Source organism: Gobius niger (genome assembly GCF_951799975.1).
Source record: "Gobius niger genome assembly, chromosome: 10".
NCBI lineage: Eukaryota > Metazoa > Chordata > Actinopteri > Gobiiformes > Gobiidae > Gobius > Gobius niger.
This window is the reverse complement of record NC_136861.1, coordinates 21,642,531-21,660,520: the sequence shown is the minus strand read 5'-3', so window position 1 is coordinate 21,660,520 and position 17,990 is coordinate 21,642,531. Positions and strand designations below refer to the sequence as shown.

Sequence of the window (17,990 nt, the reverse complement as noted above, 5' to 3'; positions counted from 1 at the left end):
CCGGTTTCCCCCATCAACCAAAGACACGCACAATAGGGTAATCCTCCAGCCAGATGATTCTGACAGTCTAGCCTGGCTCAACATCTGGAGATGGATCCCTGGGTGTTACGCTGTAGTCGCCCACTGTTACTCATAGGTTGCCCCAGCGCCATTGAGGGATGGGTCAAATGTAGAGGACAGATTTCCCTACGGGGACTAAAAAGTACACCTTAACCTTATTTTCTGACACTGTCCATTTGGTTCTTTAATCCACTTTTATAAAAGAGTCTATAGTGTGTACTAGAACAAATTTACATGTATCTAATTATGTAATTGTCCCTATAATCCAGTGCTTTTCATGCCTCTTCGTAGGCCCACATGTCTGTCTGATGCTGAATACTTTGATGAGATGTAAGTACAACTGTCAATGAACCCTTTTTTTGAAGACTATAATCTCTATTATTACCACTGAGAAAACAGCATCGTTAAGTCTTAAACATGTTCTCTATCAAAATGACAATGGCTTAAGTTGATCTGAACCAAAAACATTATATTAACATAAATATCCTTAAAACTGGATTACATTCATAGTTTTCTGTTTTCTTTCACAAAGCAGATAATTTATACTGTATGTAGCAGAAAGTTGTGCCTTGTCATTGGGATGTCTCATGGCTAGACTGTGCCAGTCGTGAGAAGCCACAACAAAACATAAAAAAATAAAACGTGTGATGATAATGAGGTCAGATAGAATTGGGCCAATAAGAGAATAGGAGGTATCAGTATCAAGAGTGGCCACAGTGACAAGCCACTCCTCTGTGGGCTTAGCTTCAGCAAACTGTATCTATGTCTGTTTTAGCTGCCACTGCTGAGCATGCCCAGCAGTTTACTGGGGTCCATGCCCTGCTGCTGAGCCATCTTCTGCACGTCAAAGCCCATATGCATGAGGAACTGGATGACGTTCATCTCCTGCCCAGTGAACTGGTCTCTGATGGTGGGACAGGTGGGGTTACAGTGTGGCCAAGGGCAACTGTCAATCAAATGCACAGGGCATCCTTTTGGTGGAGCTTTGTTGTTCCTGTGGTCCTGCAGACTACGGTCCCAGCAGTGCAAAGCCCGGGGCAGAGAGGTTCCCTTTACCTGGATGTCGATCCAGTACCTGCAAGCCAACACAAGAGGGCGCTGTCAGTTCACAAGTGGAAAACACATAAGGCGCTCAAGGTCAGTATTTGACAGCTGTCAAGAAAGAGAGCCAATCATTCTCTTACATAATCTTTTGTCTCACAAACTTGTGCGCCTAATTAAATTAAATTATTGTATGTTTTTACATATTTGTGGTATTTTTTATCATGAACAGTTTTGCAAAACACACAATTCTCTACTTACGTTCTTGTAATAACTTCATGTGATAGACACGCTGGTGCAAACATTGCCCTAGAATGGAAAAAAAAAAAACTGTCATCAAAACTACATTCACTGACAACACTGACAATCAATTAAATCCTAAAGTTAGACGTACGGGACATTATTCAGTGTCTTCCTCAGTTCAATTCCCAGGTTTTGGATGTATCGCCACTGCCCTTCCTGCATGGGCTGTCCTGTTAGTTGAATGTTGTCCACTGTCAGCTGAGCTTCGTCAAACAACCACTGCACCACAAAGACTGGGCCTGCAGAGAAAGACGTTGGCTTAAAACACTTAAATGTGTACAGTATCACACAGACAATGGGCTCCATGTGTCCGCAGGCAAGGCTAATACATGTGCGTTGTACTTTGAGATCAAACATACTTTTTATTGATGAGAAGACTCGATAGCCAAAGAAACAGTTCCACTCTTCTCCTTCATAGCTCTTTCTGCAACTCTCTGGGACCACTGACCCCCAGTATCTGAAAGAACCAATAGTCATGGCATGAGTAAATATGCAACATTACTTCTTTGTGTTTTTATTTTATTGCGTGTAGACCTACTGGATTCCTCGCTTGATGGTTTCCGTCGGTGAACAGCTGACCGTGTCCACGCAGTCAGTGAAGTGGTACTGCTTATTGTCCAGGAACCAGCCAGAATCAGCGAGACCACGCACTTGAATGGTCGTGTGCCCAAGTCCTTCCAGAAGCTCCGCCACGCGATCCACATTGAGCAGAACTCCAGTTCCCCCAGCACTGCGTTTGTAAGTCATTTTAATGTAAGAGGTGGATATACTGCAACACTGAAGTCAAAGGACAGAGTAATAAATGCAACCTACCTGCTTCCTGCAAGAAGAAGAACCTTTGCATTGTCTAGACCTTTACTTAGCAGGTCCTTTACGACTTCTTGAATAATAAGAGATCCCATAAAAGCATAACCACTTTGTTCTGTTTTGGATGAGGCCCCACTCCACACATCACTTGAGCAATATGGAATGAACCTGCACAAGCAACATAATAGGGTTATTTTAATAGTCTGTAAAAATTGTGCAAACTTAAATAAGCACTTGGACTTACACCATGTTTGCGTTCCACCAATGAGGGTTTTCCTCAGGAAGCGGAGACAGGATTCCTGTACCTACAGCCGCAGATTGACATGTATTATTAGTATTGTGGCACTCCCAGACATATCCTCTTCCTCCTCATCATCATTACAACATGGATTACAGTTATTACGCAGCAAGGACTGAGGGAGGTGTCTCCTTTTCTACAGCAGCGGGCGCCAGGTAGCCCTGTCCTGCTGCAACATTATGACTGGGTATGGCAGATGAACATGCATAGCCCTTTTAATTACCAGCACGTTTAAGTAGGATCTGGATGCTTACATCACCACATCACTCAGGGGTTGCTAACCCACTGAATATACACAGACTGGTCCGGGCTCACCTGTTTTGGTTTGGGGCCACTTGGATGAGCTCATCAGCCGCCTCATGGTCTCATATCGGCTGTCACAGTTTTCTTTGTTGAAGCAGTACCAGCCGCCTGAACACAAATAATTCAAATTTAGACATAGAGGTAAAAGATCCAATCGATTATTTGATCTTAATTATTCCAACCTTCTAAAAATATCAGCCAGCGTCTGCTTCCCCGAGATTCTTTCAGATAGTATCTACAGACCAAGATATATCAAAAAATTAATATTGCAGCAGATGTTGGAGAGAATAACACAGACGCTACATCAACATGTTAAAGTCTTGAAGAGTATTGAGTTGTGTAGAAGATAGTTATCAGTTTAAATTGAACAGCTTTTGACATTTTAAGCAAATCAAGTAGTAATGTCTTAATCCAAGTGGGAACATTCTGTCTCATATCTTCTGTATATGTGTAACTTTCTTTAAGTTTGACAGATAAGGAGATGCTTGTTAACTCCTTTATGTTTTGCTACTGGCTGCTAGCCTTCTGAGGACTGAAAGAAAGGTATATATCTATGTATGTCCCTATAGATGAAGTCAATGCGCCTGTGTACTGTTATCAAAGTGCAGTATTGACTCAAAAATAAATAAATTTGCCCTGGATTATTTGTGAAGAAATAATGCCTTGACATTGTTTCAACCCAACACGATTAATGAGATGAACTCAAGTGCCGAATATGAGCAACCATTGAGAAAGTGCAGATCTGTTTTGTCTGAGCCGCTCTGAAACACATATTGCTATTGCAGACATAGTTGCAGATGAAGAGTTAGTATTGTATTGTCACTGTCCTTCTGGATTAGGAATAAATGCTATGAATGAAGTTGCCATCTGCCAGGAACTGGATGCTTCAGAACATCCAAGAGCTTTCACCAGCAGCACTCTGGGATTTAGCAGGAATTAGTCCACACACTAAATCCATACAGACGGGCTTTTTAACCGTTTTAGGACCATTATCAAACTGGTCCAAGAAATACACACAAAGCTCGACTGGCATTAATGCAATAATGTAGGCTTTCAGTGGGCTATATGACAGACAGTGACAGTGTCCTTTATGTAGTAGCCGACTGAAAACACCAGTGACTGTATTGTGTTGTAGCCTGTATATTTAATGACTAAAGCTATGAAAAGGTCTATATGCGTATTTTTTATAATAAAGACGAATCAGTGAGTAAATACAAAAGGCTATGCTCCCGTGTTCAAAGATTGCCAACACTTCGCAAAAGTCGCAACTTTATAGAGTAACCATTTTATTGCCTTGATAGAGGTTATCCGCTTCGCTGATACAAAGCTACAGTATTTTACTATGTTTTGCCCCAGTGATCTGAAATGTTTAAACACACTTTTCCAACTTGTTCAAACAGCCCCATGTTATTTGTCGCCATAGCCGCAAACAGGTGTCCTTGAGTGTACATACCCTGCAGGGCTTCCATCGTTGCAGGTGACTGACGTGTTATTCAAAAAATGTAACTTCATGTCGTAGTCGAGCTTTTGCGCAGAGCAGGGGTAGAGGGATTGCGCAAGGTTCTTCACTTGAGTCATGAAGTTATCCATATTCTCCTCCACTGCGGTGAAGTCCAGCGGGAAGCTCTCCGTGGCCTCCCCTCGGTCCGCGCGGTGAGTGGGAGGAGGCGGTGAGCGACGCGGTTGCGGGTTGCGGCCACCGCGGAACCTCCGCGCGCAACGAACTCCGGACTGCATCAGCACCAGCATCAGCACTGAGGATGTGAGCACTCTGAAGGCTGTCATCTCTCTCTCTCTCTCTCGGCTTCTTGACTAATGTGTAAAGAGGGCGAAATGCGCTCGGCTTTGTATATAGCCTATCACTTTTCCCGTTCCGAGAAGCGCACCAAGTCAACTAAAGTCCGCTATGTGTTCTAGTAGCTCCTCGAAGTGGTGCGCTGCAGGATGGAGCACACAAGCCAGAACGACAACACTCGTGCCATGCGCATGTATTTTTTTGTATTTTATTCAAACTTTCCCCCCTCGTTTGTCCGTCCAGCCAATCGCAGAAGCGGGGCAGGACTCGGGGAATGATCAAGCGTGGCAGACGTCCCCCTCACCAGCCCTCACCATCTACCCCCTCTGAATTTATAGTGGGAAAAAAGTCCGTGCGTTTGGTCCTTTTGATCCGCGTTTTTTTTTACTTTTTTTTATTTGATGTGGTGGGTTTTATTGGCATTGAAATGCCCATTTCCCATTCCGCCACAAATTTATGAAGTGAGAATACGCATCTTGTTACACACTTGCTCCGAAATCCAGCAGGAAACACGCCTTACATCGTTGATTTGTCCGTTGAAACTGAAATCATTTAACATCGCACCTTACAAACACATATGACCTCATTTGAATTAATCTCATTTACTCCTTAAACAGCTTTTGTAGGTTCAGGATTTCTTCTTTTTTTTCATGATGGAGCTTACAGAGATCAAAGCAACCATCTCTTTTTCTGCAGCCTCTCCTTCTTCCCTCCCACTGCTGCCAGGTCCTAACTTTTTTTCTTCTTCTTCTTGCTCTGGTGTATATTTTCAGCCAAACAGAGCATCCTAATGTGCTGAAGACAGCTTTTCAATCTGAATATGTCTTTAATACATAATACACATTGTAGATAAATAAATAGCTACATCCTCTTAGAAAGTGTCTTTATGACTATTTATGACAGTTATATGACAAACTTGATCAAATAAATAGACATATTTAACTCCAATATTCAAATATAATATAAATAATATCTCTAAATAAATAAAAACACACACACATTTGTACCCTATGCCCTTTTAAAGACTTAACTATGGCCAAACCAGGCCTAGAGCCCCGTGGTTAATCAGTTCACCTGAAGGATGTTAAAGTGCTGTGAGCCAGGTAAGATGGATATGAAGTCACCAGCAGAACCGATGGTTTTCATTGGAAGCTTCAAACAGATTCTTGTATAGATTAAAACATGTGGAGAGGTTCTGCATATCGAGGATTGAGCCTAGTCACTTTGACCCATACATACCTCCTGTTCTATCACACGTCATCCCCCAAAATACAACCCTTAAATGGCTCTCAGATGGATGCTGCTCTGTCACACACACACTACAATTCGGGAAATGCTCCGCCTCTGTGTCAGAATGTCCCATTAAGCATCAAGGTCAGGTGATGTCTGTGAGACTGGGAAATGAAGAGCAGAAAATTGCAATGGGTTATCCCCGAGTATTGTTTATGGCTATGTCAACCAACAGCAAGAAACATTGGTGTCTGTATTTACTTGACAACTTCTGTGCAAATACAAAATAGCTTTGTATATAAATTAGATATACATTTTACAGTTATCAATCGTTAAAAAGGATTTTAAAATACCTGGAAAACCCTGAAATTAGATTTTCTCCTATTCATTCTTCACCTCCTTTTCGTCAAGCTGCTCAAACCTTGCTGGTCCGAATGGATTAATCCTAGAATTAGGTCAATTCAGAATGACCCAGCTGTTCTAATGGCAGTTCCCCTAAAAGTGCCCCCTTTGCCCCCTCCGGCCCCCCTCGCCACTCCAGGCCTCCTGTGAAAGTCAAAGCCTGTCTTTCATCTCCGATCAGTTGCATGTGCCCTCTCAGATCCACAGGTTTTACTGCTTAAGTCCAGGCTGGCAGCATTGATCATGTGACCGCTCGCCTGCCTGATACATCAGAGCCGTGTCAGTTCTGCTCACACATTTCCATCTTCCCCCCTTGTGCCTGTTAGTTTTGATTCGCACATGCTTTTGTCCGGGGTCCATCCGCGATCATCAAATCCTGCAAGTTGGAACTGTTAGGTCAGGTTACATCAAAGAGATCAAGGAGGGATCAGCCTCTTGAAAGGGACAGGCTCTGGCTCACATCATCAGAAACAGGTGGAGGTCCTCATTGGGAGAACAAAGCGGAGATCACCATCCATAAAGCTTTTATATATCATCGAAAACCGTCTTTTAAATTCCTGAAAATTGCCACCCTAAGTGGAGTGTGCGCACGGTAGACAGTCCAAGCCGAAAACATATGATATCAGGTTAGGGATTGGGATGACTGAAGCGCAGCTGTAAATCCCATAAAGGTCACAATAGCAAAGCCTCAGACTTAGTGGTATTATGCCACAAAGTGTTTGAGTGTGGAAATCTGCTAAAGGCCAGGACAAAGGAGGATCCGGACCTCTAATAACACAGCACAGATGAGTTGAATTAGACTGAAGTATTGTTGAAAGTCTTGGTGGTTTTTTTATTGATTGAAAATTTGTATTGACATTTCTTCATCTAAATATTTTTTATCCAATATTAAAGCTTCATATGCACCCTTGATGAAATTTCAGTCCAAATACTCTGACTTTGAGATGCCTCAGAACTTCAGCTTCTGTTTGCTGTCCCCTTGAAAGCCAATCTCGCTTCATTTTTGGGGTCATATTGTTTAAAACTCCAAACAAGAAGCCTGCGCCATCGTCTTTTTGGGTGTTAACATACCATTGGAGTGCCCCTCTTTTATGTGCCTGTTCCACATGGTCCTGATATTTCCCAGGGAATCCGTAAACAGCCTTGATCCTGACTTAAGTCAAGAGGTGCCATCGAAGCCCATGGATGTAAACGGTCGGGGCTTGAGAGAGGGAGAGAGCGGCATGGAGACATCTGTCCTGCAGGCTCTCATTTCGTAAGGCCGTCTATTGGTTGCAGATGATGCCTTGTTTGATAAAAATGAACTCTTTCAAGATAGGACATAGCTTTTGCATTTGGGGTCTAGTCTCTGGCACCACAGGGTAACCAACTATTCCTGCTATTTCTGCTCAGCTGTTTGGCCTTTCATCTCGAGTGATTGCTGCAAACAAGAACAGAGAAGGATGTTGTGTGTGTGTGTGTGGGGGGATGTTTTTAAACAGTTTAATAGTATGCCAGAGGATGCAAGGGGAGTGCCTGACCTTTAGGGAGTACCTTTTGGTCCTTTTTAAGGAGTTTTCCATTCGTGCCATGTCTGAATCATCGCGCACGGTGCCATCTGCAAGGTAGCAACAGAGTTAGGGAGCAGAACCAATTACTATACTAGACCTGCTATTATTACCATCAGAAGGGCGACAGTCATCTTTCCCTTGCATCTCGGATGAGACGGGAGGAGAATGAAGTCTTGGATATGTTTATGTCTCAAATTTGCCAAAGGACATGGAAAGCCCTCATTACAGGTCAGGGCAATATAGAGCTACAATGCATTATTTATTATGTCCCGTCACGCTACTTGAAATCCCCACCCTGCTGTAAAACATGGTCATTAGTCAATTTGTGTCATGATGATAGATGGTACTGTCACGTAGAAAATGTGATGAAAGAGATTAAGTTTGCCTAAACCTTTGTTTAGCTTTTAGCCTTGTGTTTCATTCATGGTTAGGTAATCCTGCAAATTCAGTCTGTCTGTTCCCGCCAGCTGATGATGAGTCCAGACACCTGTGCTCAAAATTGCGTCCTGTCTAATGCGTTTCTTTTTTTATGGCTGTTTTTAGCGTTAATTAAGCAGCTTCACTCACCACTGAAACAGCTGAAGACGTGTCCAGGCATCTTGTGTGCGTGTGAATCACCTGCATTTCCATAAACATGCATAGTTCTCAGTTATACAGAGTAAAATACTCCTTCTGTGGTGTAGGGAAAACATCATTCAGAAACCAGACTTTCACCAGACTCGTTTTGGTGGTCAAATTGCTTTCACTATTACTTTTTCCTCCCTATGGCTGGCAACTATTGTTTTTTATTGTCTTTATTTGAACTGTTGTTGCTGGTGTCCAGGCATTTTAAGTGATCAGAAATTAGTTTAAATCCTTTTAAGTTATAAAATACTAATGCTAACGTGTTGTGAAGACTTTAAAAAAAAGCCTGAAAAACGCAGACGTTACAGTATGAAACCCTCTCAACATCAGTATACCATTTTCACTTATGCTTTCGATGTGAAAAAGGGTCTTCTGTAATCGAAGAAGACAATACTTGGTGCCAGTGGCATGGTCTGGCCCCTACTACCTGCTTTGATGTCATATTTTGGTCTATCGTGGGCTGTGGCAAAGAGACACCCATCGTCGCCAACTGTCTGACAGGCTGCCTTTCATCATAGTGACATCACTTGCTACTTAATTATTTTCCATGGCTTCTTCCAGGCCTGGGAATTTTCACCCAGGAATCTGAAATCATCATGTCCCCATTTACACCCATAGTTAAGAACGGTACTGCGGTGTACCATTTATTTTCAAATCTGCATACACTAAATGTCACTTCAAAGGACTGGGGAATATTCATGTGGGCTTTTATGCTGGATACCACTTAAAGATGGTGGATTAGGGGCTATTTCTCAGTAATCATCCATTTGCTGCCCTCGTAGCTGAAACATGGACATTGGAAAGTGACGTTTTGCAGTTTTTGTTCAAAACCTTTTTGTGATACTTTTTTAATATGTGTTGCACAAGTTAGATATATCAGTGTGAAAGCCAACAGCTAAACCTCCATATGTCTGTTGTAATTGGACATTTATATTACATGAAGAGGCACCCAGAGCCCCCCACACCTGCAGCACAGTGGAGGCGTCACAAGAGGAGCTACAGGAAACAAAAAAGAGACACACAAGGAGGTATCCAGGCAAGACTCACAGCTAAGCCACACATGCCTTCTGTCCCTACTATTCTTGTTCATTTACTGGAGAATTAGACGGATTATATTCATCTGCTATGCTCTTCCCAGAAGATGGTTAAATATGCAATCAGAAAAGCAATGTTTCCATTTGCTCTGATATGTATAAAAAAAAGGGGAAAAAAGGAATAAATAGGTGTGATAATAGCAATAATAACATTTACATGGGGAGTAAAATACGTAGTTTGGTGGAAATTTTCAACATTTGGCAGAAATTTCCATTTGGTTGTTCCAATCAAAAAAGTAAATGAAACCCTTGTCATATGTTTCATGGCGTTACCGTAGCGATGGCCAGAACTCCCCATTTACTCTAATGGGAAAATTGTATAATTGCACAATTTTACCAAATGACAAGGGCAAATGGAAGCATTGTTTTTTCTCATTGCTTTTACCATAAAGTTTAAATAAATATACAGTTTTCATACTCTCCACGAAAATCCCACAACAGTGGAAACATAGTGAAGCAGACTATAAAGATCTTGTGAATTTGGTCCTCAGGTTGGACATTGGCTGAATCTCTCCTCTAAATGCAAGAGTGAATGGTTTTACTCATTACATTGTTCATGGTGGGTTTACCCCCTCAGGCCCAGAGTTTCTGGGATAGGAGCAAGAGTAAGGAATAAGTAAAAAAGAAAAGTTGGTTGATGTTGCTTTAGTGGCAAATTTCTAACCATCTTTCTTTTTATCTCCCACATTCACACGATGACCTCCTGTCCTCACCTGTTGGTCAGATGCAAACATCGCTTTCTGCCCACATTACACAGAGTCTAGCCTGGGACTAGGAGGTGTCTGCGGGCGGCTGACCATCCCCTGACTGGAAACTGACTATGAGGACTTTCAAAGGAGAGCTGCCTGTGTATGTTTATACTCCAAGAGGAAAGAGGATGTCCAGCATAGCTGCATTACATTGGAGACTGAGGTGGGATGGACACTTTCTAACTCTTTGAAACATTGAGATGCCCCCTTTTTGCACACAAATAAACCCATCAGTAGCTGGTGGGAACGAGAATCAACAAATCAAGACACTGTTTAAATAGCTTGAAATCAGATTATCCTCCCACAAAGATCTTTGTTTTTGAGGTCACTTTGTGGTTGGCTTGTGGAAACATTTATTCAAAACAAGGTAACATATCCGTTTGGGAATATGGGAGGCCTCACCCTCTTTCCTTTCTCCTGTGGCCGGAAGATTGCGGTCATTTATGGGAAGATGAAAGTGTTAGTCAGGTTTTACTCACGAGAACAAAAGCATCAGGAGGACACCGCATTTCATGTTTGCTGATGACTAAGGAGCGGATTTTGTCTCCCGCTTTGATGGCTTAATGTCATTGGTATCTCCTTAACATGCCTTTGGTTGGTCAATGAGCTGCTTGTGTGATGAAGCAAACGCTGCAGCAAATAAATAATGTTGTAATTGCTTGGTAGTAATGGAGGGGAATAGGAGAAATTCCATCAGCGTGAATGCCCTCACATCTGGATGACAGGTGTAGCCCCTAATTCCAGCGGGCTACAACTTTCTCTCTAATTAACTTATTGAAGTGAGAGTGGAGCTAAGAGTTTTAGAAACTGAAGAAAAGGGTCTGTTTATCCTTGTAAAGAAAAAAGAAAAAAAACGCTCATGCCAGGCAGGTACAAGTAATAGTGAACAACTGTAGTGCAACTGCGAAGCGTAACCTGTTCTCTTTGAAAACCAGATGAACATCGGCGAAGTCATTACACCTTCAAAGGTAATTAACACATGGCTTTTGTTTGGAGCCTGTGAGCCCCAGATTATGTACGTACAGATGGCCCGGCCGATGGATGACAGATATGGAGAGCAAGGTGTGCTGGGATGTGCTTTCATGTCAGCAGGAAGTGCTTGACCCCTGACCCCTTGGTGACCTCAAATCGCGGCTGTCAACACCACTTCCTTGAGCGGCCTGTAAAGATTAACATGTGGTCAGAGACAGGAGGCCGCCGCAGCGCTGGGTGATGAGCAAAGTGTGTCAGCTGGCAGGTTCCAAAACACTCACTATGTTGGCATGGCTCTCCCACAATGCTTATTTAGTCCTGCGGCTTCAGTCTGTTGTAATCCTCCTATTACTGGTTATAACTTGCTTTGAATGTTGTGTCTGTCACAAGCAGTCGGATTAGCGAGATTGTAGCACGTTGACAAAATGACACTAATTTGAATGTACAGTTGTACACATACCCGGATAAGATGGCTGGCAGGTCAAACTCCTGTTAGGTTTGCCCAATAGGTAGTTTGTATTGACTCTGGTGGTTCCTTTATTGTGCATAATTAAGCAAAAAATATGTGTAGCTTTTGATATATTAATTTGGGACTTCGTAAAGTCATCTATGGTATAGAGTTTGGTCAGCTTTGAAACCGGCCCCAAGATGTATTATTTCTATTCGTTTTTCCCATAGGATTTTGTGGGAGTTCAATAAAAGAATTTAAACAAAATTTAAAAAGTTAATCTGCTTTTTTAACTTACAATTTGAATTGTAATTTGAACATAAACTTCCCTTTTTTTTTTTTATGCCACATCGGGTAACATTTTGTATAATGACTAGAATAAAATACAAGCATTTTAAATATTTTCATGAGTCATCTTGAGTCATCTTCTGTACTCTGCAGATGAATTGTCTCATCCAAAAGGCTTCATCAGGCTTTGGCAACAGTTTTGTAATAAATGCAAATACTTTTGTAAAAACTACAAAGACTCTTAAAGGAATAGGCCACCATTTTTACATTCTTACCTTAGCTTAGATGAGTTGAGTTACCTGTCTGGTCTTTATGCCTGCGCTCAGTCACGCAAATGTTGTTAGCCTCGACAATATTACTGCGCAGATTTAGAAGTAACCCAGGTGTTATTACGTCTCACAATAGAGTGCCCCTTTTTATCCGCTTAGGAAATCGACATGTTTTAATTTTGTGTCACTTTACTTGGATCGTGTAACATTACGCGTAACTGGATTTAAATAGGGAAAACGTGGAACAGCTTTGTAGCTTCTAACGTCAATCCCAGTTTGGAGCTATACCTTTGCTGGGAGAGGCTAAATGCTAACAACATTTGACCATACAGGTTCACATCAACTCATCTAAGCTAAGGGAAGAACATATATCTCAGTATGAAAAAACGGTGGCCTATTCCTTTAAAGTAGATTTTTACCCAGAGGTGAGAGTAGCTGTTAATAAAGGAGGAGGGACGTTGCCAAGCTCAACTCCTCCCTATGGTCTTTATCTGGGCTGCAGGCTGAAACGAACGTGTGCCTTTAACCTTTTAATGGTTGTAATTTTATAAAAAGAATTATGGGAAATCTGACTGGTAACATTTTACTTCCGTAACCGGAGCAGGTTTAGAGGTGGGTACTGGGAAGGACCTTTGAGCTTCAACTTCTTTCCAATCAATTTTCCTTTCAACTTCATTTACTTTAGACGTTCACATTTATGGCAACAACATTCTGGTTTTTCGCTGTATCGATGGTGTTTCCAAAGCCAGTGCTCCCTATAGTTTAACAGGACTGATGTGGAGCAGACACTTGGACGCGTGGGTCAGAAGTCTGTCTCAGGAGAGCGTTTGATGATGGCGTTTTATTGTTCCAGAAGGTCAAGATCTTCAAAGCTCACCCTCTGTTCTCCGCGGGACATCCCCGTAGCAGCAGCTGTCCGAATACACTCAGCTTTGTGTTTTCCTATGAGAAGAGAGCTTGGTGAGGCGCACTCCCACAAGAAATGTTTTTACTGGGGGGTAGGCACTCAGCGGACGCCGTAATATTGTTGTTCTGCCCTTTTGTGCAGATGAGCGCTGGGTGTGTGAATCCTGCTGCATGGGACATCACAGTCGGTATGCAAGTGAGCGTTCCTTACAAGTAACAAGGTAACACGTTATTTTGTTATCTTTTTTATTTTGCAATTTAAATGACCAATTCAGGCACCAGGAGTCCCATGTCTAACCCTTGTGCTAGTCCAAAGATGAGATAAAAAAAAAGATAAATATAATATGAGGATGGGATAAGTTCTGCTAATCCTGGTATGCTGTGCGATTAGTTGTGTCTAGAAGGTTGGAAAAATGTTAGAAAAAACATAGATAAATGCATTGTTCTGAGTTTTTAACACTAAATCATGTTCACTTTGGAAAAATCTAAAACTTTTTTTTGGAATAATGACTTTCTTGTCGGCCCAACTGAACTTGAAAGACTTCAAAGGGCCTGTGCAAATATGGATAAGTTAGGCAGAAAGTCCATCACTCTGTTTACTCTAGAAATGGACTTGGTTTCTCTTTGAGTACAAACCTTGAAGATCAAAATATCTAGGAAAAGGAGACAGCTCAGGATCACAGCTTTCTCCCACCTCACATTAAAAAGGGAGAAGATTTGTGATATGTCTCTATAAACCCACAGCAAAGTGGGGCGGGTAGGCCTTGATACTGGCATGGAAAGGTTCACACAGTGTTTCTTTGACCTCCTGGACCCTTCACGACTGACCACCCTGAAATGCTGACTTTTCCCGGGCTCGCTGTGATGCTGCTCCACCCGCCGCCTTCACTCATGACAGGATGTCCTTCTCCTCAGGCCCCCACCTGCTTTCACACCCCGGCAACTCAAGGGCGCTTTTTCATAAGTGGCTGTGCATTTGATGTGCCTGTGGTTCATGTTCATGCGCATAGTGTCAAGGTTGATATACAGAAATACTGAAGTCGGGAAGTGATCCAAACCGAACATTTATGACCTTGATCATCCCATTGGTTAAAAAATACACCATGGTCTTCGCGGAGTCTTCGCGGAGTAACTCCGCTGCGCGTCATGGTGTTCTTGACATCGCGTCGTGCATTATAACCGTCTAATGCACGGCTCCTCGTTGTTTAATCCTTACATAATGCACAGTTATGGTGCATTCATGTGGACTGGGGTGCTCGTTTTCCCGAGATGTGACGTCATTGTCTCCAGTTGGTTTGTGTTCATGTGGTTTTTACTTGGGAAAGTATAGATTTTGGTGTCATCAAATAAAAATGTTGTTTATCATTGATTAGCGCATAGCTAATCATATCAATGTGTTAGCATCTCAAACGCTAAACGTTAGTTTGTCAGTTTTAAAAAATATATCACGTGAATTTGCTTTTTGCTAACGTTAATGTCAGGCATTTCACTCGCATTTTTGTTACTACGAGGATGACGACTTAAAGGGGCTAGATGCAAGTTGGCCATTTTATACTCACTACTGCCACCTCAGGTCATACATGTAACTGTTCTATTTGTTTCTGTTTTGTTTGTCTTTGTCAACTGTAGCACTTTGAGATGTGTTTTTCATATGTAAAGTGCAATACAAATAAAATTTATTATTATTATTATTAACTGCACCTTCTATGTTGAGCTCGTGCATGACGGCACTTTCGGACCCGAAGTAACAACTTTTTAAGTGACAGTGCAGGATTTTAGAGGGAGTTGTGGTGAACAGGTCTGAGCTCATTCTACACATTAGGACATTGCTGGAACATGTAGGGGGAGGAAAATACATCATTTTAACATTTTTAAACTCTGTATAGTCCCTTTAACTAAAAAAAGTAGCAGTGTTTAACTAAAAAGCTCACATTAGATGATAAGAGAACAAATCAGCTGATTTCCACAGTCAGGTGTGGAAGTCCGGAAGCTTGTTTTGACCTGAGTTCCCCAGTCGTTTTCTCCAGTTGAGCGAGCGTTCACGTGAATTCCCCAACTGGGGAAGTCTTTTGCCCCAGTTCCCGAGGACCACATGAACGCACCTTAAAATCATGTTCTATATCACTCCACTGCAGTTGTTTCCATAGTAACGACAAACATTTGAGCTGGAACTATTTTCAGGTAAAACAGCTTAAAAAGTGAAATAACTTACAGGACTTAAAGAAAGAAGCAAACAGGCCCCAATGAACAGTTTCAGTTCGCGGGACCATGGTATAAGCGGGATAATGCAGTTATTTCTGATAATGGACACCTCGTCGTGCATTTTCCCTTACATAATGCACGGCTCCTTGTTGTTTAATCCTTACTTATACTTTGTTTGATTAGGTAAAATTATAATAATGTACTGTATTTGCTCAAGTAATAGTACTTTAGGTTAAAAGTAAAAATGATACAAGACATCAGGAAGTTTGAAGTATTTTATATAGCCTTATTGCTGAAACTATATTATAGTTTCTCAAAACAGAAAAACAAAAATAATGCAGTTTAGACATTACTTTGTCTTTGATCCTGAGCTTCTTGAAAGGCACACTGATGATGCCAAAGTGATGAAGAAGAGTTGCCATGATTTTGGTTTGCGTTTGTTTCGTTCATTAGTTTTGGGGTTCCATTGTCTAAAGAGAAGCTTGCGTGCCGTATTGCTGTGTCCCTTTCTTGTTCTAAAGCAAATAAAGATGTCAGACATCAAAGCTGTCCTTTGGTTAATAAAGGAAGACCTCAAATATCTTCCATTTGGTTTGACATGTTCTTGGGTTTCTCCAAACCAGGGAAAACAAGGATGAACTAAATGGATGCTATTTTGTTTGTTGTTGCTGCTGCCCCTTTGAGGTAAATGATGCACGAACTTGACTCTCATCTTTGATCGTTTTCGCTCTAATTGTTCAAAGATAATCTCTCTGTTGCTCCTTACTGTCCCTTCTCCAGGAGTCTGATTATGACAGCCAGAGTCCTTTGGCTAAAACAACAGTTTGTCAAAGGATCCCATTCCCTTTGAAGTCCCCGTCCATCAGTTGTGTTTCGATCTTGAGCTGAGCGCTGGCCCTTGACCTCTGTGATTACTTCCGTGGCGCAGCCGAGCAGAGATAACTGTAAAAGTGAGCCTTTGATATTCACTTAGGAGATGGGGCTGGAGCCTCCAGGGAAATCCTGCATCGCTTCTACACCTTAATGCTGAAGGGGCACACGGATTTACACATGAAGCTTCCTGATCAAAGTTGTGAGAGGACACATTATGTGAACTCAGATTAGATTTCCCTTTCCTTTTGGGAGAATAAGAACATTTAAACAACAGACTGCCGAGGCTGCATAGGCTTGTCATGTGGCAATGCAACATAAACAAATACAAGAGCATTCAACCTTTATAATTACAAAATGCTTTAATGAATGAGTTCCTCTCATTCCTGATGCATTCTCTCTAGTCATGAAGTATGTTGACATGTTCTATGGAGCCACACACAGAAGTGAGCGACAAATGAAGATGAGCAGATGAGTTTGTGATGGCCGCTTACTCTCCTTTTATCCCCCGCTTAAATTATGGCTCTTCTTATTTCACTTTGTACTTGCTGCAGACTGTGGTATTTTCTCCAAAGAAAAGAACTAGTCTAGAGAGCGGTGCGCTGGACTGGATGTCAATTTCCAGCTCGGAATAGTAAACACAAAGCCTTGTAATTAGCGCAATGCTTTTGTCATCATTACCTCTAATTTCTTTTTCAGCGCTACGTAAAAAAGCCTGAATCAAAGGAAGCCGTGGAATGTGTTGGGCTAAAAATGAACATGAAATGAATGACGATGCGTAGATGAGTACTCACCCTGGCTCAGGCTGTGTGTGTCATTGCTCCTTTTATACCCAAACAGCATCTTAGGTTTGTCAGGCTAAAAGGAATACCATTGTGGCACATGTGAAAAGATCTGAGAATGTGTAGTTCTGTGTACTGACGGAGATCCCTTGGGGTCTTACATTCATTTTGGCTGTTCTTGTCTTTGAGAAGTCGCTAAAATTTGATCAAATGTTGCTCTCCACTTTTGCCCTTTTCTAATTCAATAATTTCATATTGCTACATCTTATTTCTTTGTCATTGCTGTAAAGGCTGTTCCATTGAACTTGAGAAAGATTGTTTGTTGTAGCCACTCTTTTTTACTCTACCTTTCATAGAATGTTCTGTCAATGAAAAAAAAAAAACTTGTATACAATTTTGGTATAATTGTTGTTTCAGACAGTCACCTCTGGGGGGAGCTGCTGCTGTCACCTGTCACGTAAGTATCACCTCAACTACACATTACTTTCTCTCAGATTGCCATCAAACTAAGGTGTAAGTGCACATGATTCTATGTTCATGAGTAATAATAGATCACAATGTCCCAGGTTTTAATACAATGATTATAATGTGTCCTGTATGTGCCACTGCATTGAAGAGCCAATATTCTGTCAATTGACTTTATCAAGCTTTTAACCGTGCTGTTTCTTCATGACAAACATATCTGTCGTTGTGTTTTGCCATTTTCTCTAAAGCTCAAAACACTCACTTCCACCTGCTGATGTCATGAGGTGGTAAACATGTGTGTTCAGACAATTTGAATACATGCATGTAAATGTATTTAGTTTAGGTTCATGTGTTGCTCTAAAGTAGAATTGTCTTGACAATAAACTATAAAAGTGCGGAAATATTACTTGATGCCACAGCGTGTTTGACAGAAGTTGGCGTCCATCATCCTTGCCTAGTTTCAGCCTCACAAGAACAAATTAACCACCTGGATGACTGAGAATTTACACCATTTTACATAGTAACAGATCAC

The 17,990-nt window shown here is 41.6% G+C and overlaps 1 protein-coding gene across 1 annotated transcript; it reads right to left on the bottom strand.

The window, feature by feature from the left end:
* Positions 1-155: 155 nt before the first annotated feature.
* On the bottom strand, positions 156-4,608 carry notum1a (notum, palmitoleoyl-protein carboxylesterase a). Its single transcript, XM_079564676.1, has 10 exons — positions 4,266-4,608; positions 2,995-3,047; positions 2,825-2,920; positions 2,456-2,516; positions 2,218-2,379; positions 1,943-2,134; positions 1,764-1,861; positions 1,496-1,643; positions 1,363-1,410; positions 156-1,135 (listed from the first exon to the last, which is right to left on the bottom strand). The coding sequence occupies exons 1-10, from the start codon at positions 4,595-4,597 to the stop codon at positions 832-834; spliced, it is 1,494 nt and encodes a 497-aa protein (XP_079420802.1). The 5' UTR covers positions 4,598-4,608; the 3' UTR covers positions 156-831.
* Positions 4,609-17,990: the final 13,382 nt, after the last annotated feature.